The sequence below is a fragment of the Siphateles boraxobius genome, unplaced genomic scaffold (genome assembly GCF_051911475.1).
Source record: "Siphateles boraxobius isolate OS27281-9 unplaced genomic scaffold, OSU_SipBor_1 19, whole genome shotgun sequence".
Lineage (NCBI taxonomy): Eukaryota > Metazoa > Chordata > Actinopteri > Cypriniformes > Leuciscidae > Siphateles > Siphateles boraxobius.
In genome coordinates this window covers 34290222-34318070 of record NW_027508799.1, presented here as the reverse complement: position 1 = coordinate 34318070, position 27849 = coordinate 34290222, and the positions used below count along the sequence as shown (strand labels likewise).

The window sequence follows — 27849 nt, the reverse complement described above, 5'->3', positions numbered from 1 at the left end:
ACAGGGAGAGCATGCTCAAACCACTGAGCCACTGGACCTTCCACTGTTACACTTCTTTTTTTGGGGGGGGCATGTCTTTTTTATTTGGACTAAACCGGTGAAACTAAAGATTTTCACCACAAAGAGAGAGATTTGAACTGGGATTATCCACAATACAGTGCAACGCTCAAACCACTGGAACTTGCACTCTTCCACTACTTTTTTTGGGGGGCATGTCTTTTTTATTTGGACAAACCTGGTGACACTAAAGCATCATAAGAGCAAGACTAAAACCCAGGTTTCCCACATGGAACCACAAAACTCAGACCGCTAAGCCACCATGTGGCTTTTAAAACCTGAAAGTCAAGTGTTTTTTCACCCTGAGCAAAACCAATGATTTGAGCTTGGGAACATACTCTGAGATCTAATGTTGATTCATTTCAGTTGCCTTTGCATGTGTTGCATGTGAATCGAACCTATAATCTTGTTGACCTTATTGTTATTATTAGTGCCATGCTTTATCAGATGAGCTACAAAAAGCTTTAAAGTTAACATTTCAAACAACCACATGAAACACTGAACATCACAAGTGTGAATTGATTGTGTTCAGTTTGTGAGTTATTGCCTAAAACTACCAAGATCTTCTGACATCTAAGCACTGCTGAAAGTTTGATGATGTGACTCATCATCAGTGAGTCTTTGACTAAGAGCTCAGTTATTTAGTATATGTCCATATTCAGAGACTCATATGTCTCTTATGAACTGGTATTTTACAGACTCCCATAAAAACCCAAACCATCTATTAATACTTTGTTAACTTCAAATTTAAACTCTTTATCACAACAGTGATAAACTACTATCACACTATGGCATCATTCAGACCTTATGGCCCTGAAAATGGGTTGAAAAACTTTGTAATTTCCAGCAGAGAAACATTTTTTGATTATGAAACTTTTATTAAAAGTACAAAACACATTCAGACAGTTTAGAAAGGACATATGCAAGGCAAGTTTATTTATTTAGCACATTTTATACACAATGGTAATTCAAAATTCTTTGCATAAAAATTATTTAAAAAAAATAACAACCAGATATGACAATCACACTAACAGAAGCATAGTATGCACAATGACAAAAAATATTCAACATATAATGTAAGTGATTGTCAGTTAAGTCTATGACAGATTCTCATGTCAAATACCAACTTTATATCATCTTATATTATCAATGATGATAAATCACTTCAAGTGCCAAATAAATTAAATTAACGTTAACATATCGCATGAAGTTGGCGTATGTGTATTTCTATCTTTTACTCAGAGCTGCCATCTGATGGTCACATAAGTGAACTTATCATGCATTTTAAAATTTCTCCACTAGACGGCGTAAGAATAACAGGTTCAAGCTGTCGACGGGATGATAGCGCTTATTCATGTGACCTACGTTATTATAAAATTATCTTAATTAATCTTGTGTGATACAGCCGCGTTGAATAATGCATGACGTAAGCGTTCTTCTGCCCAATCGGAACTCGTCTTTCAACGACGTCATCCAGTCGGTCAGTAAACAGCATGGCGGCGTCCGTGCAGCGTCTCGGCGCAGCTGGGAGACACTTTATAAAGAAATTATTGAACACAACAGTTAGCAAGAGGGTAAGAGATTACAAACATAACATTAATATAATTTAAAATGTCTAAATATTGAAAATTAAGTCCTCGAAATCATTTAAAACAGCCAGGCTGAGACTGTGGTATGAACGCTGGTCTCAATGATGCAAACTTGCATCATAATATGAAGGGGAAAAAAGACTTTACTCAGACATTTAATTTTATTACCACTCAAATCCGTTTGGCTATTTACCTTATATATGCTGCTCAGTAAAACACTAGTATATAACGTGCTTTAAAGTTTTGTCTGTGTTTCAGACTGGCTCCATTCAGGCTGTCAGTCACGTGGTTTTAAATGTACCTGAGACGAAGGTCACGACCCTTGATAACGGGCTCAGGGTGGCATCTGAAGACTCTGGCCTGTCCACATGCACGGTGAGTTAACCCTCACATCTAAATGAGCTTTGAAATTTCAATGTCAGCCAGGTGTCGATGAATATGATTATTAAACAAAATTAGAAAGGCAATTGTATTTATTTTTTAAACAAAATTCTCAAACTGGGACATGTGGTGATGTCCTTTTTTTGAGGGAGGTGCCACACGGCAGTGTCTGAAATAATGATACGAATAACAAAAGACCCAATCGATGTAGTTTATTTCATTGAAACGAGAGAAAATGTCATAATGCATTTGTTGTATATCATAGTGTCACATCTTAAAGTCGGCATGGAGCTGAAGTTGCGCTAGTCTTTTCTTCCCTATTGTGATATCTGAGTGAAACGGCTTCTCAAACAAGATAATTGATTGGAACTGATGTCATGTGAGTGACAGGTTGCCCCGCCCTCGTCATCAGAGAAGAGATGTCGCTCCAAAAGGGAGGGGAAGCTATTTTAATTAAAGCTTATGAGGCACATGACTTAAAAAAAAATTACGAGCACAGATAAATAATTTATAATACACACTGCTGCAATATTCCTTAAAAGAAAGAGTTGTCAATTTTGTCTTCATAGTGACTTTAAAGGAGTAGATTCGAGATATTTATTCGTCATATACACCGATATACAGAATACAATTTGCTACTTAGACTGTGCATTAAATATGTAAATAGTAGATACAAATGTATAAGTAGTAGATAATACAGATGGTTACACTTTATTTTGATGATCCCCTTTATTGTTTTGACTACAAGGAACGTTACACTTATGTCAACTAACACACATTGTCAACTAACTCTCGTTACATGTCAACTAACGCGCTTGTTACGTCAACTAACATGTAATTGCAAAGTTACTTATAGTCAACACAATGTCTAAATGGGAGTAGTGGACCATCAAAATAAAGAGTTACGAGACAAATATAACAAATAATAATGAAAAGGATTTGAGTAGGATTTAAAAACAAGTCCTGTGAGGGTGAGTAAATATAAATAATCATAATATCTAAATTCTAATCACATGATCCAGGTTGGTCTGTGGATTGATGCTGGGAGCCGGTATGAAAATGAGAGCAATAATGGCACGGCTCACTTCCTGGAGCACATGGCATTTAAGGTAAGAGAAATGATGAGTTGCAAAATTCTCTGTCTAAATATTAAAAACAGTTAAGTACAATTTAGTACAGAAATCATTGAATTGTTTCAGGGCACCAGGAAGAGGTCACAGCTCGACCTGGAACTGGAGATCGAGAATATGGGCGCTCATCTGAACGCTTACACCTCCCGAGAGCAGACGGTGTACTACGCTAAAGCTTTCTCCAAAGATCTGCCCCGAGGTAAACACCAATCACCAGCCCGTCGTGACAGGCAGAACAGCATTATGGGTGAACTGTAAATCAGTCTCTCTTCCCAGCGGTGGAAATCCTGGCTGACATCATCCAGAACAGCACGCTGGGAGAAGCGGAGATCGAGCGAGAGCGTGGAGTTATTCTCAGAGAAATGCAGGAAGTGGAGACCAACCTACAGGAAGTGGTCTTCGATTACCTGCACGCTACAGCCTATCAGGAAACACCTCTCGGGAGAACCATCCTGGGTCCTTCGGAGAACATAAAGTATGTTTCACTAGTTTACGTCTTCAATTAAGGTGTGAAAAACAGGGTAAAATTTTTAGATATCACCATACTTTCGTCAGTTGATAAAATTAAAGGGGTCATCGGATGCAAAATTCACTTTTATATGATGGTTGGCATATAAATGTGACTTCGCAGTGTGTGGACACAACCACCATACAATGAAAAAAATCCATTCACTTTTTTTTTTTCCTCAAAAAGTCTAAACACTCTCAATAATCAAGCCGTTTGGATTTTCTGAGCAATATGAGGTAAAACGGGTGTTGTTTTACACAGCCATTGAGGAATTTTATGTTACAAACTTTACATGAAGACCCTAAAGAATCATACCAACTTGTGGAAAATAGGAATCCGATGACCCCTTTAAGACAAATGTTTTCCATTCCCAGTTTTCTGAAATCGTATGTTTACATATGCAAATTAGATTTAGAATTAGATTTGCATAAATAATGTGCATACATTTCCATAACAGAAATTTAAACATTGGCTAAAGACAGGATCAAAATTCTTGTATCATTTTGTTGATAAATTAGAGTTAAAGGTTTTTACAGATTATGTGCTTTTGATAATTTTATTACTTTTTACTATTTACATTAAATTTATTTTTACTTCCGTTTTAGTTATTTCCAGTTAGCAATTTGAGCTTTAACTTAAACTTATTTCAGTTACTTTTCTACATTAACATTTCTAATTTTCATTAAGTTTTTCCATCTAATAAATATTTCATTTGAATTCAGCCTTATTTCAGTTAACAAAAACCTTTTTAATAGTTTGTTAACAGTAGTAACCATGCTTCTGACAGCTCATTGTTAGATCATTAGAGCATTTTCATTTAGAGCAATTGTTTTCTGAAATGTTATGTTTAAATATGCAAGCAAGGCATTATATAACTATTTATGTGATAATTTGAATAATTTAGAGCACTGATTTTCTGCAATGTTTATATGTAAACAAAGCATTACATAATTAAATATGCACAAATTAGCATAAATGTCCAGAAAAGAAAGATAACATTGATGAACATTAGATAAAGACAGGTTCAAAATAATTTGGGTGACACATTAGAGTTTAAGTTTTTAACTCCATGTCAAACATGTAAGGTTTTTTGGATTTCATTCTATAACTCCATAAATCAGAAAATATTGTCAGCAGCCAGAAAAAGAATTACCATGTTTTTAGAAATAAATTGTTATATAAATCAGGCGAATGATGTATGAACAAAAATTTCTGTAAAAACCTTCAGAATACAGATAGGAATAAAACTGTGAATTTTGGTGTATGTAAAAAGTAAATGATTTCTGAAAACACTCACCGCCTTTAAAGATATGTAATCTACAGAGGCAACTAGATAAAGTGCAATAAAATAAACACTTAAATGTGTATTTTAGATTTTTTCTTTCCACTAGTCTGAACGTTAAGGAAGCAAAATAGCCCCAATCCCACAATTGACCAGTGCATGAAAAAACCCTGGTTTTGACTAGTTTCTTTCCTTAAAACAGTATGAAGAATCTGATGTTCTTACATTTTGATTTTTCTTTTCTTTTTCAGAACTATAAATCGAGGGGATCTGGTTGAATACATTACAACACACTACAAGGGGCCACGAATTGTATTAGCTGCAGCCGGAGGTAAAGCAACAGAAACAGTGGCTGCGTCACAAATTTCATACTCTCTTGAGTAGGTACTTGTTTTGAACAAGTACTTTGCGAGCACTAAAAAAAAGTATGTTCTGTATAGTATGAATGTGTGTGTAATCTGGATGTACTACATTCGCCATGTTGTCGTCATTATGTGACCTACCAGTAGCTTCACTGTCATTCATAAACCCTCTCCCGTGGCCTCATGGGATAGTAAAGAGTCCATTGTATTTCACTTCAGAATCTCGCCGGAAGTATTAGTTCATCCAGTTACTTTTTGCTGACTCTTTTATGAGTACTGTGAATTCAGACACTACTTTTGTCACGTATAGTTTTTCACCTATTATATAGTAGAGAAGTATGTGATTTCGGATGCAGCCACTGTAGCACAGCATCACTGAACATGTTTATGTAAGTCATTTCCTTTGGTTTAATTGTTGACATTAATTACTGGCACAGATTTTGACCATTAGTAAGCCAAGTATTGTTTTTCTGTCTTTTAAGGAGTGTCACATAATGAGTTAATCGATTTGGCCAAGTTTCATTTTGGAAAGCTGCCGGCCAGATACAGCGGAGAGACTTTACTGCATTGCCATTTCACCGGGAGTGAGGTAAACACCATTACATCATTATTTACACTAACAGAATTATAATTCAGATTAATGGTTATTACACACAAGTTATGTTTCGAGCGCTTTTCTCTAAAAAACTTTCAAAGCAGATTTACTGAAAATCATGATGTTAGTGTTTATAATATCTTACTACCTTATAGTGATTAGAGGGGGATAATATAGTTACATTTTGTGACAATCAAGCCGTTGAGATTTGCAATATTGTACATATCGCTTATGCTACTATACTGCATGTATGGAGATAAAGTTTGATTAACTATATAAAGAGCTGGCCGATAATATTACATTTTGCGACGAAATAAAAAAATCAGGCAGTTGAGATTTGCTATATTGTATACATCACTTTTGCCTCGTTTACACGGTCAGTGAAATGTGACCCAGTTCCGATTTTTTGCTCGTATGTGACACAGATCGGATGCGTTTTATGACTGTGTAAACGGAAAAAAACGCATGCATTCGGATATTTCGAAACCGGTTTCAGGCCTCGTACATACGTGGAAATAAATCAGAAATGTGCCAATGCGACTCATGTAAAAAGACAGATGGGATTTTCTGAGGCATTAGGCTACGTCTCCACGGTTTAATGACGAGAGAAACCACAACGTGCATCAGCAAAGGGACGGATGGTGTCGTCGTAGGAGAGGAGTGTGGACACACGTTGACACATATCAAAGGTTGGCTTGCTCATCCTAAAATTTCTGGCCCACTGCTCCTCGTTAAAGCACGCCACGATCTCATGAAAGTGCGTATCTATAGCATGAATTTTATTTATCGTGCCATTTACTCCAAAAATAGTTTTTGCGTGCATATGATACGCCGTTTTCGCATGCATATGATATGAATGAGGCATTTATATAGCGCTTTCAATAATCAATGGTAATTTCAATAATATGCACTTTATGGCATGTAATACGCAATCCACACACCCCTAATCCTAACCAAGGGGATTACAGTGCGTATAATGCACGCAAAAAATATTTTTGGCGTACAAGTGGCGCAAGAAATATAATTAGAGGTAGGCTATAGATACGCACTTTGCGTGTTGTATATTCCCACCAGTCCTGAGATCTCTCGCACACAATAACTGAAGCACATGCACCGACTGCAATGATGGCCCTTTTTGTCCTCCACCTCAAAATCATGGTGATGTTTGGCAAACATCGCAGAGCTAGCATCAAGCATATTTCGCGTTCGTCCATCTGTGCGAGAACCCCCTTTAAGCATGCGCGATGTTTCAGATCTATGTCAAGTGTAAACGCATGAATCGGATATTGGTCACAATTGAAAGAACGTGTTAACAGACGGTCAAAAAAATCGGATATAGGCAACAAATCAGAATTGGGCATCAATACATGCAATATAAACGAGGCCTTTATGACATCGACCTATCACAACACACTTATCCAGCCGGCCAATCAGAGCACAGTGTGCTTTTCAGTAGGAGGGGCTTCATAGAGACAGGAACTAAACAGAGCTTTACTGACAGACTCTGAAGAGAGGAGCTGCAACAATAGAGATTATGAGGAAAATAATCAACATTCAAGCAGGAAAACCTGTTCTAGTAGAGCCTGAAAACAACAATTCATAATAGATCCTCTTTAAAAGACTTGCCTATGTGTTCTGCCCTTAATTCACAGATTCGTGTCCGAGATGATAAGATGCCTCTGGCTCATATAGCCATTGCCGTTGAGGCTGTCGGCTGGTCACATCCAGACACTATTCCTCTAATGGTGGCAAATACGCTCATTGGGAACTGGGATCGGTCCCTCGGTGGCGGGATGGTAAGATGCTCTCACTAAACTCACTTTACACTGAAAAATCATGAAAGTAACTAACCAGACTTCGTTTTCTTGTAGAACTTGTCCAGTAAACTGGCCCAGATGGCATGTCAGGGGAACTTGTGCCACAGTTTCCAGTCCTTTAACACTTGCTACACAGATACAGGTCTGTGGGGGCTTTACATGGTGTGCGAGCCGGGAACCGTCAACGAGATGATGCGCTTCACTCAGCTGGAATGGTGAGAGCTTGACTTTACTCGCCTTCTTTGTTGAGCTGAAAGCACGGATGAGCAATTAACATGCGGTTTGATTTAGGATGTCTCTGTGTACGAGCGTGACTGAAAGCGAAGTGAACAGAGCTAAAAACTTGCTGAAGACAAACATGCTGCTTCACTTGGACGGTAGGTGTAGCGTCACAAATCACAAACATTTTTAAGCCATTAAACTCAATGCGCTAGTCTTTTGTTCCCTATTGTGAAGTATATCAGAGTGAAACACTTCTGGAACAATAACAGCAATGTAGGGCGGGACTTCATTTTGATTCTGTGGGGAATTGATTGGATGGTTGTGGTTTGCTATTGGCTGATCTCATGTGATTTGCTATTGGCTGATCTCATGTGATTAGTGGTCAAACGATATTGTTTTTTTGATGGCCAGTGCCTATATCTTAAAGAGCAGGGTGACCGATATTTATTTATTTTTATATATATATATATATATATATATATATATATATACTTATTTTAATCATTATCTAATAAATTAGAAAACAAATCCTTAAAGGTCCCATATCGTCAACTGAAATTTCCTGGCTTTTTTCATGATAACAGAGGTCTAGGGGCTATGAAACTACTATAGAAGTTTCAAAAACGGTCGATCCACAGACAAATGCACACAGCCTGCATAAAGTAGCTGTGCCTTCCGTATATTTGTGATGTCAGAACTACTCAGTCACCAATGGTGGGTCACTCAGAAAACAACAGGCCAATCAGAAGAGAGGCTCTTGAATATTAAGTAGACATGCCAAAATCGACCTGTTCTTGGCAGAGCTCCTGAGAAAGGAGCTGTAAAAATATATTGACATGGTTTTTGGTACTTATACCGCAAATATATATTCTTAAGGACATCAAAACCTAAAATAAAACTTCAGAAAGTTGTGGGACCAATATGGGACCTTTAAAATAAACATGCTTATACTTTAGATGACAACTTCTTGAATCTGCAATCCTATTACAGTATTTTTCGCAAATAAAGTTATTGTTTAAAAATATATGAATATGTGAATAAAAAGGAAGTAAACACTGTAACAGGGCACTCACTAATCTGGTAATTTCCTACGCACTGGTAATTATATTTTTTCAAATTAAGACAAGGTAACGCTAATTTTACATACAGCACACATTGAAAACGATATGAATATGACACAGTGCAACTGGATATAGCATAGCATATTTTAAAATGAAAGATTTAAAGTTTTCGATGGCGTCTCCTGTGAAGCTGATCTTCACTTCACACGGACCGACCGTCACTCGCAGTAACACGTTTATGCCGGCTACAAATGCACAATTCACAAGATATCACAGCTGGATTCCATTAAATCTGCAAGGTTAGCTAAATTAAATGTTTATTAGATATTCAGAGATTTGTTTAAATGATGTAGATGCGCATTTGCTGAATGTTGACTGTAAATGATAAAGTATTTAGCCTGATTGTTTGCCTTTTCTGTTACAAATAATATAAAAGCAACGCTTAACTTTTTCACATACCATTTACTTTCTTTGTTTACCAGTTCTGTCTAACAAAGTATTAGATATGACTGACAGAGATCGTAAATTAATGAAGACGGAGAATGTGAGTGAGCGCTGTGTGTGATCAGGCGCTGGTGTCAAAATAAAAGTCCCGCTTCCAACACATCGGCCAATCAGAAAAACGTATCGACCGATGCCGATATTTTAAAAATACCAAATATCGGCCGATATATCGGTTGACCACTACATGTGAGTGACAGGATGCCCCGCCCTCGTCATCAGAGATGAGATGAGCTGCAAGAAGGAGGGGAAGTTATTCGGATTATGAAAAAAAATTAAGAAAGCACAGATTAATCATTTATAATAATTACTGCACTAAAAAACAAAACTTGTCTATTTTGATTTCATGGTGACTTTAAAGTGTTTGTCTCGTCCAGGATCCACTCCCATCTGTGAGGACATCGGGCGGCAGATGCTGTGTTACAGTCGCAGGATTCCTCTGCATGAGCTGGAGGCCAGAATAGATGTGAGTAAACAAACATGCTGACGTCTGACCCACATTTATATCCGTTTCTCAAGAGTTCACCGCTTTATCCCTATTTGGACGGGAATTGGTGCTCATTGTGATGTCTGTAAAATTGCATTTGCACCTCAGAGATAAAAAAAACATAACTCGGATGGTGATTTATTCATGGTGGAATGTTAATTCATTCTGTTTAAATTTTTCTGGATTCCATTTTAAAAAATGTGGACTCCATTGTACTGGTTAAATTAAATTTAAAAAAAAAAATCAAAAAGCATGTCTTATTAATGGAAGTCATGAAACTTGTACAATCTATCAACAATTTATTAAAAGTTTAACAAAAATTATATGTTCAGGGCCTCATGAAATGCGTTCATTTGAGTTAGATAATTTCTAGGCAAGGCCTTAACATACATAAATGCACTATGAACTAACATGAACAAATGTATTAACGAACATTAAAAAAGTTAATAGATTCTCTAAAAATAGATTGCTCATATTTAGTTCATGTTAACTAATGCATCATCTAATGTTATTACACGGCTCTGTGGAATACTTGATTCTGATTGGTCAATAGCACCATCCAGCAATAAGTTATTCCCAGATAACAACTGCTCAAAACAGATAACGCAGACTCACTGAAGTAAGTAGCGCTATGCACCTGCTAGGAACGGTTTTTCTTCGTGGAAGTTTTGCGTTTGATGAGCGAATAAAATATTAAAACTCAGTCGAATCAATATTTTGTGTAGTTATTTAATTATGCCACCCAGTATCATGGACTCGCTCTCTCTCGTTTCATACAAACAGCTGCTGCCAATTTGTGACTATTGTTTTGTACACTGTTGGATTATGAGATACAAACAGGTACGATTTTAAAAGTTTAATCTGAAATCAATATATCTTATCCCCATAATTATTTATGTGGTGAAATGGAGTGTAATAAGTGATATGAATGACTGTATATCGTATCTCTTAAATGTCCGTTTAGTTTGAACTTTCCGCGCTGCAACCGCTCTCTCTGTGGAAGCTTTGCGTTTAAAGACATAATAAAATATTTCAAGTCTAACTATTTACTTGTGGCAAGTAGCCGTGTAATAAGTGGGATTCTGTTTATTACACGACTACTTGCGCTTAAGCTTCGCGTCGGGGTCCTCCTCATCTTGTCGGGGGTTATTTTGAGACAACCATCGGCTGGATGTACATTATCCTTTACTTAATAAATAATGGACAATAAGAATAATAATAATGGCCCATTTCAAAAGTTTACATGACTTAATATTTACCATCGTTTCAGTTATAAAAATATTAACATTTAAAATGCGTGCATATTATCGCAACGCACAACAGTTAGCGTACGGTGCTTGGCACAGTGGTCCAAAATAATTTACAAAAGGACTTTTGGATAGTTTCCATTTAAACTAGGATTTTAATTTAGACAGCAAATAAATTGACAGCTTGGTGTTTGTCAAAAAAAAAAAAGAGAAAATAAATAATTCACCTTACGTCCCCGTGAGAAACGGTTACTGTCCAAATAGGGTGTGTTCACACTTGGCATGTTTGGATGGATTAAAACGAACTCTGGTGCGATTGCTCTGTTTGTGCGGTTCATTCGAATAAGTGTGAACGATCTGAACTCTGGTGCACCAAACAAGCGGACCGAGACCGTACTGCTGAAAACATGAGTCTCGATCCACGGTTCGAATGAAATAAAGGCAAGACGGACCAAAGTCATGTAAACAAACCAAAAACCAGACGTATCACAACATGCAACCCTAAATAAAAATGAATGCTTAAACATACCTGTTTTTCCTCGTCATCGTTGTGATATTGCTCATCACACTTCAGTACAGGCATCAGAACCGCGTCTCCTCACTGCAGATCTGGGTGTGTGTGTGAATGAGAGATTCCTGCCGCTGTTTTTATCCCATTACACATTTTATAAGCTCTTCACGAGTTCTCAGCTGGTCAAAATACCATCATATATGGCTACGCACATACAGCAAGCGCATTTTTCCTTGAACACAACATTGTTTTGGATCTTCGGTCGCAAAATATACGTCATAAATGATGACTTATCAGGTTGTGAACATATCCCTATGCCATTATGTTCGGTGTTAAAAATGCCAATGTGAACCGGGAATACTTTTTTTTTGGTCAAGACCAAATTACAAGTGTGAACTCACCCCAAGTCTTAATGCTTCTATCCTCAGGCCATAGACGCCACGACCATTAAGGACGTGTGTATGAAATACATCTACAATAAAGCTCCTGCTATAGCAGCTGTTGGTGAGTATCCATCTTTAACTTTAATGGTGAAATATTTTATACTTTCCCCTAATTAAACACACCTGATTCAACTCATCAGCTCGTTAGTAGAGACTCCAGAAGCCAGTTGCGTAAACACAGTTTTGTGTCCCAAATCACATAATTTCTACTATATAGTGGGTTAAAAATAGTATGAGACAAAAGTAGTATGTCTGAATTCACAGTACTCATAAAAGAATAGGTAGAAGTACCCGGATGAACTACTGCTACCGGCGAGATTCTGAAGTGTGTATACGATGGACACTTTACTATCCCATGAGGCCACGGGAGAGGGTTTATTAATGGTAGTGAAGCTACGTAACTGATGCAGGTAGGTCACGTGATGACAACTTGGTGAATGAAGTCTAGATTACATTCATATGAAATAGAACATTCTTTTTAGTGCTCACAAAGTAAGTGCCTATTTAGAATAAGTACCTAGCCTACTCACGAGAGTGTGATTTCAGACGCAGCCTGTGTTAAAGGACAATTCCGGGCAAAAATGAACCTAGGGCTAAATAACACATGGGTCAGAGTCGACCGTTCTCTGGGATGTGTTTTCATGATAATCGAATGTACCCAGTTTTAACGTTAGTTTTAGTTTAACCACAGATATATCATATAAAGTATCTTATTAATCTATCGGTACACTTACAAAGTTCTCAATGTTTTGGTTTGCAGGTAGAGACCCTCATTATACTAGCGTGTTAGTGTGGGGCTATTTTGAGTCTTGTTAGTGGTATTAAACGCGTAGTTCACTTTTTAAAAAACTTTTGCTGATAATTTACTCACCCCCATGTCATCCAAGATGTCCATGTCTTTTTTTCTTCAGTCGAAAAGAAATTAGGTTTTTTGATGAGAACATTCTAGGATTTTTCACCATATAATGGACTTCACTGGGTACCAAACGGTCCAAGGTCCAAATGACAGTTTCAGTGCAGCTTCAAATGGCTTTAAACGACACCAGACGATGCATAAGGGTCTTATCTTGCGAAACGATCGGTCATTTCAAAAATAAATAAAAAGTTTAAGTTTTATAAGCACATATGCTCGCCTTGCTCTGTTCTGTGATGCACATTCGTGACTCTCCTGTTCGAACTCGTTCATCAAAATGAACAAATCTTTTTTCGAGTCATTTCGTGCATTGAATGAACGAAATGACTCAAAAAAAGATTCGTCACATTTGTGCTTATAAAACTTAAACTTTTTTATTTATTTTTGAAATGACCGATCGTTTCGCAAGATAAGACCCTTATACATCGTCTGGTGTCGTTTAAAGCCATTTGAAGCTGCACTGAAACTGTCATTTGGACTAGAGGATGGATACCCGACCCGAGCCCGACGAGACCCGTCGGTACCCGACGGGCCAGGCCGGGTTCGGACAGATATTTAGAAATTATGCTCGGGTTCGGGTCGGGCTCGGTCACATCAGCGCGATATGGCATTGAACATTTTAAATTTAAAACCGCTTATTATGTTGGTAGCAATGTGCCTGATGCTTTCACGTGATGCAAACGTTCGTTTTTGTGATTAAAATACATGTAAAATATTACCATAACATCTGTCTTCCTGTGTGCGGAAATTTGTTTATGTAGCCGTGACAATGAAACACGTGCATGCGCGCCTGCGTTAAGTGCGCTTGTTTCTACGTGTGCGCTGATGCACTCATCCTCCTGACATTTCCGAATGTCTTCCTACAGTTGCTTAATAAAAGCACAAACAAACGCACATGTGTCATTAGTATGAGAAAAAAAATGGGATTTTAACTGTCGGTCTCGGGAAAATATCTTTATGCCTGTCGGGGTCGGGTCGGGTCCTCCATAGGCTTCTAAGGGATTGACACTTGCCAGCCCCGAAAAGTTATTAAAGACATCGTTAAAATAGTCCAAGTGACTACAGTGGCTCAATCTTAAGTTTATCAAACGACGAGAATACTTTGTGCGCAATTTTTTTATTTCAACTATTCATTTCCTTCTTTGTGGGCTTTGAGTGAGTTCACTAGTGTAATAGTGCAGTGTTTCTGTGTTGTAAATCACATGCATCACACACATGACCAGCGTCGGCCAATAGTGAGTCTACATGTGACATACAACACAGAAGCACCACGCTGTTAAACTACGCGATCTATCCCTTTAAGACAGTCTTACCATAATGGCTGTTTATGCAACTGGCCCCAATGTAAAACTTGTAATACTAGTCTAAGTCAGATAAGAGGAGCGTCCTGCATCAGGACCGGAGTTGAGAAGCGCTTCTGTAAATGACTGATAATCAAACACTTCTTGATGGTTTGCAGGTCCGATCGAGCAGCTTCCAGACTATAACAGGATCCGCGGTGGCATGTACTGGTTAAAGCCGTGAGGACTGAAGTGAACCAGTACACCGTCTGCATAGTCACAAAAATTAGAACTTAATGTGCTTTTTTTCCCATTTTTATTTTATTATAAAATAAAGAACAACACAATAAAGTTAAAAGACCACGTTTTGTGTGTGTATGTGTGTTTTTCTTTCCCTGTGGCACGTTTGTCATTTTTTGTTTTTAGCAGAGACCTGCTCCTGGGCGGCTTTCTTAGCCTTTATCATCTCCACCAACTCCTGGAGAAACAGACAGGAAAACATTCACATTAATATTTGCATTATTTCTTTTGGTCATCATTTGTTCTGTAAATCAATGCTATAACAAACATCTTGCATTATTATAAAAGTGTTACAAATATAAAATTTATATAATATAAAGATGATTTAATTAATAGTTTTATATTTAGATATAATTAATAGTTTTATATTAAGATATTTTAAATTTTATAAATAAAAAACATTTTAAAACATTTATTTGTTCTGCTAATAATCAATTTGGCAATCAGCTTGCAATATAAGATATAACATTATTTTATTCGGATATTTTAAATTGTATTGTAAATCATTAAATAATAATTTTGCTTGGCACCTTATTCTACCTCTAATATTATTGCTTTGTTTGTCATTTGTTTAATACTAGTGTGTAATGCTTTATTCAATAAACTTGCATTAAAAGAAAAGTGTCTCAGATTTTGTCATATGCTGTATATAATATTTTTTGTAAAAAAAACAACATTTAATTTATTACTTGTAGCTTCTAATTCTACCTTATTAATATGTTATTGTTTGTTTCTTTTTCTTGTCATTATTTGTAAAATAAAACATTGGCTGAACAGTCGTGCCATAAAAGCCTTACTTTGTATCTCTTCATGCAGTCCTTCTTGGAGCGTCCGGGCACGGCGGCGGAGATCTTCTCCCAGCGCTCGGGGGTGTTCACCGGGTAGGTCTTCAGAGCCTGTTCCAGGAGCTTCTGCTCCTCTGTGGTCCAGGGTGCAGAGTTGGCCTCAGCGCTCTGAGCTGCAGGACACAGTGGGAGAAGGGCTTATACTCCGTCCTTACAGGAAAATGCAGAGGTTTTTTGTGTGATTGTTGCGGGCAAAAATCCTTGATTATGTGGCACGTTTTCTTAAAAAAAAAAATACAATGGAATATGCGGGATATTTATGCAATTTTAATGCGATGAAATTGGGGGAACTTACAAAAATTGCGGTTTGATGAAAAAGAGAGAAAAAAAAAGTGAATACCAACACCCTGTTCACACTAGGGTGTGAACCTTAATGGAAAGAGTTATTTCTTATTACTTCCTTTGAAAAGCAAGCATTACATCACAGAAAGTGCTGGGAATATTTAAGTTCTCGTCAGACCTTAATAAACACACGGCTCAAACTTACAAAACATTGATGAGTCAAACAAATCCTGTAGCTTTTCAAAAGGAATATGCTACAACTTCTGTAAAAATGAATAAATAAAATATAAAAAAATAAAACGTGCTTCCTGTTTTACAGAAGTAGCTAATGAGACTGATTTGCGGGCTTCATCGCGGGATTTGTAGCTTTTCGATGACCACGGCGCGTAATTATGTCACTTCATAATGTTCACATGGGAACGGAAAAATGGTTTGAAGTAAACGCTTTTGCTAATATATCCGTTACTTTTTGGCAACGAAAATGCGGGGATTATGAAATCATGCAATCCCTGCATATTTTGCGTGGAAATCTGCAATTTATGCGACGAAAGTGCGGCGTATTTGAAAAAATGCGGCCCCCGCATAAATATGCGGACTTTGGCTGATTATGCATACGCATAATTGCGTTTTTCAAGACGGACTGTATACTGTAACGCTGAACTGTTTTTGCAGTGTGTAAACTGTGGCAACTTACCGTCAAATCTCTCTGATGGCACAGCGTTGTCTACAGTAGGAGGAACGCATGAATGCTCTTTCTTAAACTTCTCGAAGGCCTTTCGGTTAATCTCATCTTTCTGGTGAGGATCTGTCGCAAATAAAAGAGGACATATTATGCTTTTTTACATCATCTGTCTTTAGTGTGTAATGTTGCCATTTAAGCATGAAAACGTCCCTCCAGTAGGAGTTATCCTCTATATCAGTGTCTATATAACTCATGAGTTTCTTCCGGGAACGAACACGTCACAATATTCCTCATTTAAATAATTAATACGCAGAATAAAGGGGCGGGGCCTGGTTGTGTTAGTTAGTAGTGTGTTAAACTGGCGGTTATGGTAAGGGGCGGGACATTTCTCAAACACACTCGAAGCGCTCGACCAATCACAACACACCGATCCAGCTGGCCAATCAGGGCACAGTGTGCTTTTCAGAAGGAGGGGCTTCATAGAGACAGGAAGTAAACAGAGCGTTACTGACAGACTGGGAAGAGAGGAGCCGCAACAATGGAGAATATGAGGAAAATAATCAACATTCAAGCAGGAAAACCTGTTCTAGTAGAGATCAAAAACATCATCAGGACTTTGTAAAAGGGAATAATATGACCTCTTTAAGTAAATTAAGCATATTTCAAGCCCATAAAACAAAAACAAGTTTTACCTACCAAGTTTCTGCAGTGTTTTTGCTTTATTAATGACGTCTTTGGCGGTTCTCTTGGCCCCGCTGCTGGAGTGCTGGTTCATGTAGTTGGCGATCACCTCCCACCTAACCAATCACAGCACACCTCAGTCAGGAACACCAGGATCATCCGCGATGTGCGATGCGGCAGATTTGCATGGAGACTCACCTGGCGTTGGTCCCGGCGGGAAACAGGTTGACCGCTTTGATGAGCAGCTGCAGATCTTCCTCATTCCAGCCTCTGTTGTTGAGTCCTCCTCCTCCTCCGCTGGCGTGTTCAGCGCTGCGAGACGCTTGCTGAGCCTGGATCTCTGCATCCTTCTCCTTCTGCATCTGAACGTTCACCTCCTGCACCTGCACACACACACACACGACGCTTGAACCAGGATCACCCTTCAGAAGTTTGGGGTCCAGAAGACTAATTTTCCCAAAAGAAATGAATACTTTTATTCAGGAAGGACACATTCATTTGATCAAAAATGGCAGTAAACTACAACAAGAGTAGATATTTCAGATATTATAATGACAACTATAATAAGCTATTTTAAATTTTATTATTAATGATTATTAGTAGTATTTGTATAAAGTGGTACTGTTTTTTATTTATAAAGGTCTTTTTAACATCCTATTCCTCTAAAATATGAAGCAGCACAACAGTTTTCAACATTGATAATCAAATGTTTCTTGAGCATCAAATCATCATATCAGAATGATTTCTGAAGGATCATGTGACACTGAAGACTGGAGTAATGATGCTGAAAATTCAGCTTTGATCATAGGAATAAATTACATTTTAACATATATTCACATAGAAAAAAGCCATTTTAATTTGTAATAATATTTCAGTGTTTTTACTGTATTTTTTTAATCAAATAAATGCAGCCTTGGTAAACAGAAGAGACTTTTCAAACACATTAAAACAATCTTAACCCCAAACTTGTGTATACACGCACAGAGTAATTGCTGACAACGAAAACAACATGCATGAAGTAAAGCGATGTTTCTCTCACCTGTTTCTCCAGAGCCGCTTTACTCTGTTCTTTATTCCCAGAGGACAAAGCTTCATTCAGAGTCTGCAAACTACAAATGATACAAAAACAACAATTATTCTCCTACATTTTGATAAAACTTTATGAATGACATTATTTTTAAGGCTTTCCAGCAAACAGTTTTCACAACACGACTCCTTCACCTGGTCAGTTCTAAGCGGTCGCACAGTTTCTCCACGTCCTCCATCATCCTGACGCTGTCGGCTTCATTATCTGTGAAGTAGTTTTGTGTCTGAGAGAAACAGAGAGAGATATGAAGATGAACGTCTCACAGAGAGCAGGGAAGGTCACAAGACATTCGAAATGCTCCCTCTCTGGACACTTTCAAAAAACTTCCTGGAAAAAAAACTCCTTAACCTGGAATAACTTGTATTCTTCTGTAAAGCGTCCTTGGGTTTGGTGAAAGGCGCTATATAAATGTAAATTTAAGTCATTAAGGTTTCTTGCCTTGCACGTGGTCCTGAGCTTCTGCCGCTCTTTCTTGAAGGCCTTCTTCTGCGCTTCTTTCTCTTTTTTGGCCTGTTGTGCCGCCTGTCGAGCCGCCTCCTCTTCTTTCTCCTTCAGCATTCGAGCCGCTGTCGCCTCGGCCTGACGCGCCTATGGAGAAACACAACACACACACCAGTGTTGGGAAAGATCACTTTCTACACGAACTAGTTCAAAGTTCAGTTCACAAATGTTCATAGTTCATACTTTAAAATTTTGAACTACTTCATAGTTCTTTTTTTCCATATGTTGCTGCGAGCTATTATTTTTCACAATTATTGCCACAGCCCATATAGAACCACAGACAGCAATTATTTTATCGGCGGGCAAAGTTTGCACAGAAATGTAAGATTTTTCCCATCCTCACGACCTTGTCATAAACTGGTTTAAATGATCATACGATCCTCCTTGCTGCTTTTTGTGTTGATGACGCATGCGGCGGTGCGACGCTGGTGCTGGTGTTGCCAGATTGGGTGTTTTTCCGCTAGATATTAAGGCCTGTTTACGGTGTTTCGCTCTATAGAAATCTGGCACTATATTGAACGAAGTTAAACTGAGAGAGCTGCTGTTCACAGACACCAGAATGAACGAGTTCACAGTAACGTTCATCAGGCAGTAATACAGTACGTTCAGTTCACGTTCACCCAAAATATGAACAAGTTCATGAACTATCGTTAAATGAATGCGTTCAGGCACCACACTGACACACACACGCAGGGAAAGATGGTATTACAGCAAAAATCAAATTACATATTTTTGGTATTTGACTTGTTAGTATTTTGATTTTCTCTTGCTATTTAGTTTGATTTTATTTGTGAAATTGTTTTTTTTTTACTGCTTTTGCTTGTATTTATTTTATCCGATGTTGTAAAGGACATTGGTCAGCAACTGCTGTTTTAATGGTGCTATATATAAATAAACCAAACTTGAAACAAAAATGATAAAAGAGATGATTTAGACGACAGAGGTGCTGATTGCAAACAAGTATATTTTCATGGAAGTGAAAATATTGCAGTTTGAAATTAATCTTACAGTCATATAAAGTAACTATATATAATTACACGGGAGCTTAACATGGGTTTAGGTTAGGTTTAGTTCATTAATTAATACCTAGTTTTTGTAATTACTATGGCAAGTAGATAGTATGTACAACAGGAATGTAAAATAAACTTTAAAGTATTAAAATATAAATTTACTCAATTTATTTGGAAACAGAACATTTGCAACTAGTAACAGAAAAAAACCCCCATGGTTATTGATCAAGTTTAAATACTGTATATATATAAACATATGGGTGTGTGTGTGTCTATACATTTGAAGTGGATCAAAAAAGTTCATCAAAAGTTGTCCAAAGACAAGAACAATTGTTCAAAATTCATGTCTAACTTTGATGAAAGGTTTTGATCCACTTCAACTGTTGAATACTGATATGTAGGGCTGGGTACCGAGTTCGGTACTTTTTAGGTACCGACCGAATTGCCTCGATACTACCGAGTATCGAAACATGTCTTGTTTTTCGGTACCAAGTTTCGGTACCTAAGTGGTTAATCTCGTCAACGTCAGTGAAACAATAAACATGCAGCATGATTGGCTGTGGCGGAAAAACACTAGTTTACGCGGCTGCCATAGACGTGCCTCGTCGCACGTGAGGCTGTAGTGTGTGTGTGTGTGTGTGTGTGTAAGCGTCCCAACCCAGATAGATAGAAAATATGTGGAAATTATCAAAAGTGTACTTATGTACCCGACTCGATGCCATAAGCACACGATGCAATATTTTCGACAAGATAAATGCTGTCAAGACCAGCAACACAGGTAAATCTGATAAGGCACTTAGCGCACAGAATACACTCGAGAGTAGAAGTTTATCCGCCTTCGACTACAAGAACTGGAGCGCGTCACATAACCAAAACTCAGCGTATAGGATACTTGCCTCACAGACATGAGAAATAGTTCTATATATGTTCAAAATATATCTACTTTTAAACGAAACAATTAGAAATAAATAGTTTGATTACCTAATCCATATAGGCGCGCGCGCGTTCACTACTGCAGGGATGACGAGTCAGCATCGCAAATTCGCAATAATTCTCTTTGCAGCCAACACGTTTAGAAAACACTTGTTCATTAATAAACAATTAAAATATCTCCTTGCTATCGTTTCCCGACACATCCATAATCATTAGGCTACTTCCGCCAGTGCTTTGCGCAAGCTTCATGTGTGCTGAGCGCGAGGCATATATCCCGCACCCCAGTAGCCTATATTTAATTCAATTCACATTTATTTGTATAGCATTTTTCACAATACATATCGTTTCAAAGGAGCTTTACAGAAAATGCATGTGTCTAAATTACAATTTAGAGTGATCTGTTATCAGGGGTGACTGTGTGTAATGCATTTCAATTAATTTTCATTCAGTTTCATTGTTAAACAATGCATTAAGTTAAGGCAGAAACAATGAGCTCATTGAAGTAAAGAATACATGTTGTTAAATGTTCAGGAAACATAGAAAACTTTAGCATTGGTGCTTTTTTACAGAATCAAAATATGTGTAAAAAAAGTCAACAAACTGAAAAAATAATAGTTTTTATTTAGGTAATGTTTTGTATTGTATTGATAAAATTGGTATCGAAAAAAGTATCGTTCAGGAACCGGTATCGAAGTCAAGGTATCGGTATCGAAAATTTTGTTACGATACCCAGCCCTACTGATATGCAACATACTGTGGTTCGTAACGGCTACAGGAAAGCACACTAATTAAAGCACGCGACTAAAACTATCACAAAGTAATAAATGACAATAAAGTTGACCACCCATCTGTCATTTGAAACAGGAAGTGTTCAGTGGGACTGACCCGCTCCTTCTCCTCCTGCTCCCGCTTCTTAGCCTCGGCTTTGGCCTTCTTCTCCGACTCTTTCCTGGCCTTCTCCTCCTCTTTGAATTTCTTGATTCGCGGGTCGCAGTTGTAGGCGGTGTCTGCAACACACACACACACACATTCACACAGCCGCTCACAGCGAGATCTGTCGTGTCTGACACGATGACACTCACCAACAAGAGTGCGTATCCGGTTCATCTCTTCCTTCTTCCTCTGAGCTCGAGAGGCTCGGTTCTGTTTCTCAATCCACCTTCTCTCATCTCGACTGCAGAAACAGACAAATTAAATGAGATAGTAATACAGCTATTTTTAAATATTTCCTTTTATTTCAATTTAAATCCATTTTATTTCAAGTGACGTGGGTTTTTTATGGTTTTAGTCGACTAACAACTGGGGTGGAAATCTTTTGGAATCCCACAATTCGATTCAAATGGATTCTTGATTTTGAATCAAATTTCAATTAGATACAGTATATGCATAGATTTAAAATCTATGATCAAATCTAAAATCAAATCTATGCAACCCTGCCATGTGTATGTTGGGTATTATACCGGAGGATATGCGTATATCTCGACAACAGATGCTATGGTGCCGTTTAGCTGTGGCTTCTGAGACATTGGAAGTCAGACACACTTTCCTCATATGATGAATAGATGGAACTTATGTCAAATATTGCTAGTTATGAACGTGTGACATTTAGAGCCTCAGGACGTCATGATTTGTTTATAAAATTGTCGGTCCCTTTCTCTCCCTAACTGAGAATGTATTATAAAAAGAGAAAAAAACTCTTCCAAATATGTCTTTTACCTCTGTGTTGTAACCTACTAGTCCTGTACAGTCTAAACATTATTTATTTATTTTCTTCTCTGAGATCTAACTCTTTATTGTTATTTATTCTCCCTTTTATCGGTGCTATTCTGTACTTTTGTGTGTGCATTAAGCTGGGATAAGGGGTAAAAAAACAAAAAACTAACATGCCACTGTTAACACTTAATTTCTGACTGATGTTCATGTTAAAAAAACAATCTATGCATATATCGAATTGAAATTTGATTCAAAAATCGAGAATCGAACAACAGAGAAATGAACGACATTATACACCTCATAACTGCGATCATTTAATCTAGCCCGTCGCAGCTCAGCGTTCGTATTCGCCTCTCTCGCTCTTCTTTTAACTTATTAAAATGAGCGAGCATCAAGTAGACAGACATATTTATGAAAGGAAGTGAGATTCATCTGGATCTGGGTTCCGTTTCCCAAAAGCATCGTAAGCTTTAGTTGATTGGTTGTAATTGTTCTATGATGAATTCAAGATTACGATGCTTTGGGGAAACACAGCCCTGATCAGTGGCTGATCTTAGAGTTAGAGATATATAATACGGGCCATTGCATTCTCAATATTTATTACTGTAGCCTCAGATACAGGACATGCTCATTCTCTTTTATAGGCTGGTATTTGTTCGTTACCACAGAAAACCGCTTGCACGTCTACGCTGAACGTGCTTCTTGTATGTAAAAACTAAAGTAGCCTGTACACGAAAGCTTTACGAGTGCTCGACTAACTAAACTAACATTATTCACGGCTATTTTCTATTTGTTAAGATATTAATATGAACTGCGCTCTCTAAGCGGGCTCCTCCTTTGAAACCACATCACATTATTAAACATTTAGTTTGTGAACCGATTTGAATCGGTGGAAGATAGAATCGTGATTCATATGTGAATCTATTATTTCCCCAACCCCTAATAACAACCCTGTGCAGTAACAATTTAACCAATAGCATATCATGAATAAATATAATTTACCATTCAGCTTTTTCCTTTTCCTCCTCGTCTAGATATGAAAATTCCCTCCACGAGTCAAAGTTGTACCTTCAGAAATGAAAAGGTTTGTATTATTTTTCACACCTCAGGCATGAATTTAGACATCATTTTGGCTCAAAATATATTAGATAAATTCACATACCAAAAGGAATAGAAATTATCCACATCTTCAAAAGATGCTTCCATGTTTCCCAGACTCGGGCTGTGTTTTTTAAGAGACCACCTGATTGAAAGAGATACGGAGGTGTGATTTCTGTGCACTGGATGTGTCATATGAATCACTCATGTGACTTTTTAGTTTTTTACCTTGCGTTCCTCTCAAACACCGGTGCAAACACCACAAAAAAGTTCTCTTTGCCTTCTGCCTTGGAAGGAACCGCATTGTCAAATGTTGGATCCACGCTGTCAAACGCTCTGCGCTTCACAGGATCTGACAGGATCTCTATTGCTGCAACCAAACAACATGATCATTCAGAAAACATCATATTAACGATCATAAAGAGCTCCTATTCTGCTTTTCCCCATATTCATCTTTCTTTAGTGTGTAATGTTGCTGTTTGAGCATGAAAAAAAGAGTTATTCTCTATATCAGTGTCAGTGTTTCTGAACTCCCTGAAACTCCTCCATTGTAGTCTTGAGTTTCTTCCGGGAACGAACACGTCACAATATTCCTCATTTAAATAATTCATACGCAGAATAAAGGGGCGGAGCCTGGTTGAGTTAGTTAGTAATATGTTCAACCGGCGGTTATGGTAAGGAGCGGGACATTTCCCAAACACACTCGAAGCGCTCGACTAATCACAACACACTGATCCAGCCGGCCAATCAGAGCACAGTGTGCTTTTCAGAAGGAGGGGCTTCATAGAGACAGGAAGTAAACAGAGCGTTACTGACAGACTGGGAAGAGAGGAGCCGCAACAATGGAGAATATGAGGAAAATAATTAACATTCAAGCAGGAAAACCTGTTCTAGTAGAGAAAAACAACATCAAACCTTTGTACAAGACCATAACAGGTCCTCTAAAGATTTTCAAACACAAAAAGCATAATTTTCATTTATGATAAAGCACTGAAGTCAAACCTTTTGTTATGCAAGTGAAATAATCATTATCCCCCTCCACGATCTGCTCTCCTGCTGCTTTCCTCTTGTCCGGGTGATGTTTGAGGACCATGGCTTTATCTGAGCACGACAACAGCATGTTACTACTAAACATCCTGCATATTATTTAGTAAAGTAGAGATGACAGGAAATACACTGCAAAAACAAGCACTTACGAGCAGCTTTAATCTGTTTCTGGGTCGCTTTATACCTGACGTGTGCTAGACCTAAGACAGCGTAGTGATCCTGGTTCTGTAACATCAAGAGAAGCGTGTCAATGCATGGAGTTCACAGTCTCTCACACACACACACACACACACGTCTCTACACACCTTCCAGTCTTTGGGGTCCAGTGTCTTTAGCATTGGATACTCCTCCAGCTGAAGCTCTTCATCCTCCTCTTCCTCAGACAGCTCCTCCTCTTCCTCTAGCTCTTGAAACGAAGCCGACACATTTCTGCTCCTGCGCTTCAGAAACGCCTCGAACCAGCGACCCACCGGCTCCACCTGGACCTGCACTGAGGCTGATGCAGGAAAACACAAACTCCTCGTACAGTCAGACTGTTTCACAGGCTATTAACGGTCACTCTTTTTTTTTATTTCATTTTATCTCATTATCCAAAGGACAACCGCACACAATACAGAACAATTAGAACTTTCCTCCCACACTAAAATGTATAATAATGTTAAGATAATTTTATTTGTAAGATTTTTATTTTAACATACGTGTGTGTATGTGTTTATATACATATGCGTGTTATGTATATACATATATGTGTGTTTATGTATATATATATATATATATGTGTGTGTGTGTGTATATATATATATATATATGTGTGTGTGTGTGTATATATATATATATATATATATAAGTGTGTGTGTATATATATATATATATATATATATACACACACACACACATATACACGTTCAGTCATTATTTAACATTCCTAAGTATCTACTTATTAAACACTATCTTGCATCTCATTAAATACATCTACTTTTAATTATATACGTTAGATTTTCCAAAGGAACCCTATTTTTTTTAAATATATTTTAGGAGTGTTTAAGACAAACGCGCGGTAACAAAACTGCCCTACACAAAAATAAAAAGCAATCTACAAGAAGCATAAAGAAAGTTTGCTGACAGAAAACACCTCATCATTTGTGTCTGTGCCTTCATTCATCTGAGCTTGCAAAAGATTCATCTCAGAGACAAAATATGGCAAAACGATTTAAACACATCATCTGCATATGAACTAAGCACTCTAATGAAAATGTGTGAGGTGTCCAGATGAGTGTGTGATGCTGCAGATTCACTCACACAGACAGACACACACACACACACTCAATGTCTCTTACCGGCGACGGCGTTATAAAGCTCTGTAAGCTGCCCGTCTAACGCCTCCTTCAGCATCTTCATTAGCTCAGACACACAGATGACACAGAACAGCTCGCATTAGCAGAAACGACAGGCTTGATTCTGATGTTCTTAAGCTGCTGTTTAGCCCGGGTCTATCAGATCCACATGGGCCGCACACAGCTGTCTGCTGGGAAACTGTGTTACACTCACAGTCTTCCGACGCGCAGCGGGGCGATGCTGACATTTGGTTCCGCTACCAGAGATCGTTAGAGGAGTTAACCATGCTAACCAAAGTTCCCGCCAATATACCAGTTAACATTACTACTGTAAAACCTTAATAAATTAATCTTTCTAACAATGTAAGAAGCAGAATAAACTTCTTTTGTAACGAAAATGCCCGGATAATATGACACCACAGGTTTAACGTTAACGTTAGTGTAGTAACAAGTCAAAGTCAAACGACGGTATTTTGCTGGTAATTATTATAGTATATACAGAATACAGTAGTCAACATTTGAAGTGGATCAAAACCTTTCATCAAAGTTATACATGAATTTTGAGCAATACTCATTCTTGTCTTAGAACAACTTTGATGACCTTTTTTGATTCACTTCAAATGTTGACTACTGTATACATACGATATGTGTATGTGTAAGTATACGATATACATACGATATATATATATATATATATATAATGGCTTGAAGATTGCAGATAAATTAGAATTAGCACTAGATTTGACACACAATTCATGTATTTCTGACAATCCAAGCAATTCACATTTCTTTCTTGTAATGTGATACAATCTTTATTGACAAATAAAAATATCCATTATGAACATCTGTACATCAGATTACAGTAAACGTTCAGAAACTGTGGACCCGTTGGCATCTCAGAACAGGTAAGAGACAGTTGTCAAACCTTGTAAATCTACCTGAACACTCTTCAGGCCTTATGCAGTTTACCGTTTACAGCTCACAAATTCATTGTGAATAACTAGAATATTAGACTGTACATTTTGTGTGGCAAATAACTTCATGACACTCCTGTTTTTATAGTTTTACCAAAGGACATAGTCCATATGTTTTAGGAAATGTACATTTAGTTAGTTTTTTTATTTTTGTAGTTAGTTTTGCCTTTGACACTTCACATCTCAGTGTAATCTAAAGACAAGTGTAATTTGTACAGTCGCTCGATGCAAATGACAGACTGGCACGACCTGTTCTTCATCACATATCAAAACACACACGCAACACACACATCAGGGTCAGAGGATGCCTGACCTTTCAGAACCTAAACCTAAACATGAGCAGGAGTGATGTGTTCAGTTTCAGTGTGTGTGTGTGTGTGTGTGTGTTAGTGTGTGTATGCGTGTGTGTGTGTGTGTGTGAGAGAGAGAGTGTATGTGTTAGTGTGTGTGTGTGTGTGTGTGAGATAATAGCAGAGAATACCTCACTCTGATCTGAGATCAGCCCACTCACGCAATCACAACAAGAACATCCATTCAGAGCAGCATCTATCAACAAATGTTTATCAATGTTTGAAAAAACAAAACAATGACAGTACAATATATTGTTAAAGTTCTAAAGGAGGAAAAAGGCACCCAATCCTCAGATCTCACAGATATTCAAGGCTTTGCAGGTGCCAAAAATTCATCTCACTAAACATTTACAGGTCACTTTTTATCCCAAAAAAATAAAGACAATAAAAAAATTACATAAATATATATATATATTCATATAATGTTATATATATATATATAACAAAGGAAATGAATCCTACTTTAATGACCATTTTTTATTAAACTGTGATCTTAGTTCCCATATTTAATGGTAATTCTTGTTAGATTCTTATTACTGTAAATGAATACTAATACAACTTTTTTAAATTAAATAAGCATTTAAAACAAATAATGTATAAATACTATATATTTTAAATAATATAAC

General features: G+C 37.5%; 2 protein-coding genes across 3 annotated transcripts; one reads left to right on the top strand and one right to left on the bottom strand.

Moving 5' to 3' along the window:
- Positions 1-1406: 1406 nt before the first annotated feature.
- pmpcb (peptidase, mitochondrial processing subunit beta) lies at positions 1407-14751 on the top strand. The gene is made up of 13 exons (XM_077235171.1): positions 1407-1631; positions 1905-2021; positions 3050-3136; positions 3227-3356; positions 3434-3632; positions 5199-5278; positions 5792-5898; positions 7557-7700; positions 7776-7936; positions 8013-8098; positions 9883-9971; positions 12179-12254; positions 14566-14751. The coding sequence occupies exons 1-13, from the start codon at positions 1551-1553 to the stop codon at positions 14628-14630; spliced, it is 1422 nt and encodes a 473-aa protein (XP_077091286.1). The 5' UTR covers positions 1407-1550; the 3' UTR covers positions 14631-14751.
- Positions 14686-26134, bottom strand: dnajc2 (DnaJ (Hsp40) homolog, subfamily C, member 2). Of its 2 annotated transcripts, none has more exons than XM_077235169.1 (17): positions 25903-26134; positions 24871-25061; positions 24715-24790; positions 24521-24619; positions 23747-23888; positions 23583-23663; positions 23423-23488; positions 21790-21881; positions 21593-21714; positions 18702-18851; positions 18398-18486; positions 18216-18285; positions 17375-17559; positions 17192-17292; positions 16508-16618; positions 15484-15644; positions 14686-14864 (listed from the first exon to the last, which is right to left on the bottom strand). In XM_077235169.1, exons 1-17 carry the CDS (start codon positions 25961-25963, stop codon positions 14796-14798), a joined length of 1866 nt encoding a protein of 621 aa, XP_077091284.1. In that variant the 5' UTR covers positions 25964-26134; the 3' UTR covers positions 14686-14795. The 2 variants fall into 2 exon arrangements, with proteins under 2 accessions (XP_077091284.1, XP_077091285.1); XM_077235170.1 differs by having other exon boundaries at positions 18398-18477; positions 18693-18851; positions 25903-26121.
- Between the last annotated feature and the right edge of the window lie 1715 nt (positions 26135-27849).

Coding starts and splice junctions, on each gene's coding strand:
- pmpcb (XM_077235171.1), top strand. CDS start 1,551: ATGGCGGCGTCCGTGCAGCGTCTCGGCGCAGCTGGGAGACACTTTATA. Junction 5,279..5,791: donor TGTATTAGCTGCAGCCGGAG/GTAAAGCAACAG, acceptor CTGTCTTTTAAG/GAGTGTCACATAATGAGTTA. Junction 7,937..8,012: donor CGCTTCACTCAGCTGGAATG/GTGAGAGCTTGA, acceptor GGTTTGATTTAG/GATGTCTCTGTGTACGAGCG.
- dnajc2 (XM_077235169.1), bottom strand. CDS start 25,963: ATGAAGATGCTGAAGGAGGCGTTAGACGGGCAGCTTACAGAGCTTTAT. Junction 25,062..25,902: donor GCTTTATAACGCCGTCGCCG/GTAAGAGACATT, acceptor TTCCTGCATCAG/CCTCAGTGCAGGTCCAGGTG. Junction 21,882..23,422: donor GAAAAGGAAAAAGCTGAATG/GTAAATTATATT, acceptor CTGTTTCTGCAG/TCGAGATGAGAGAAGGTGGA.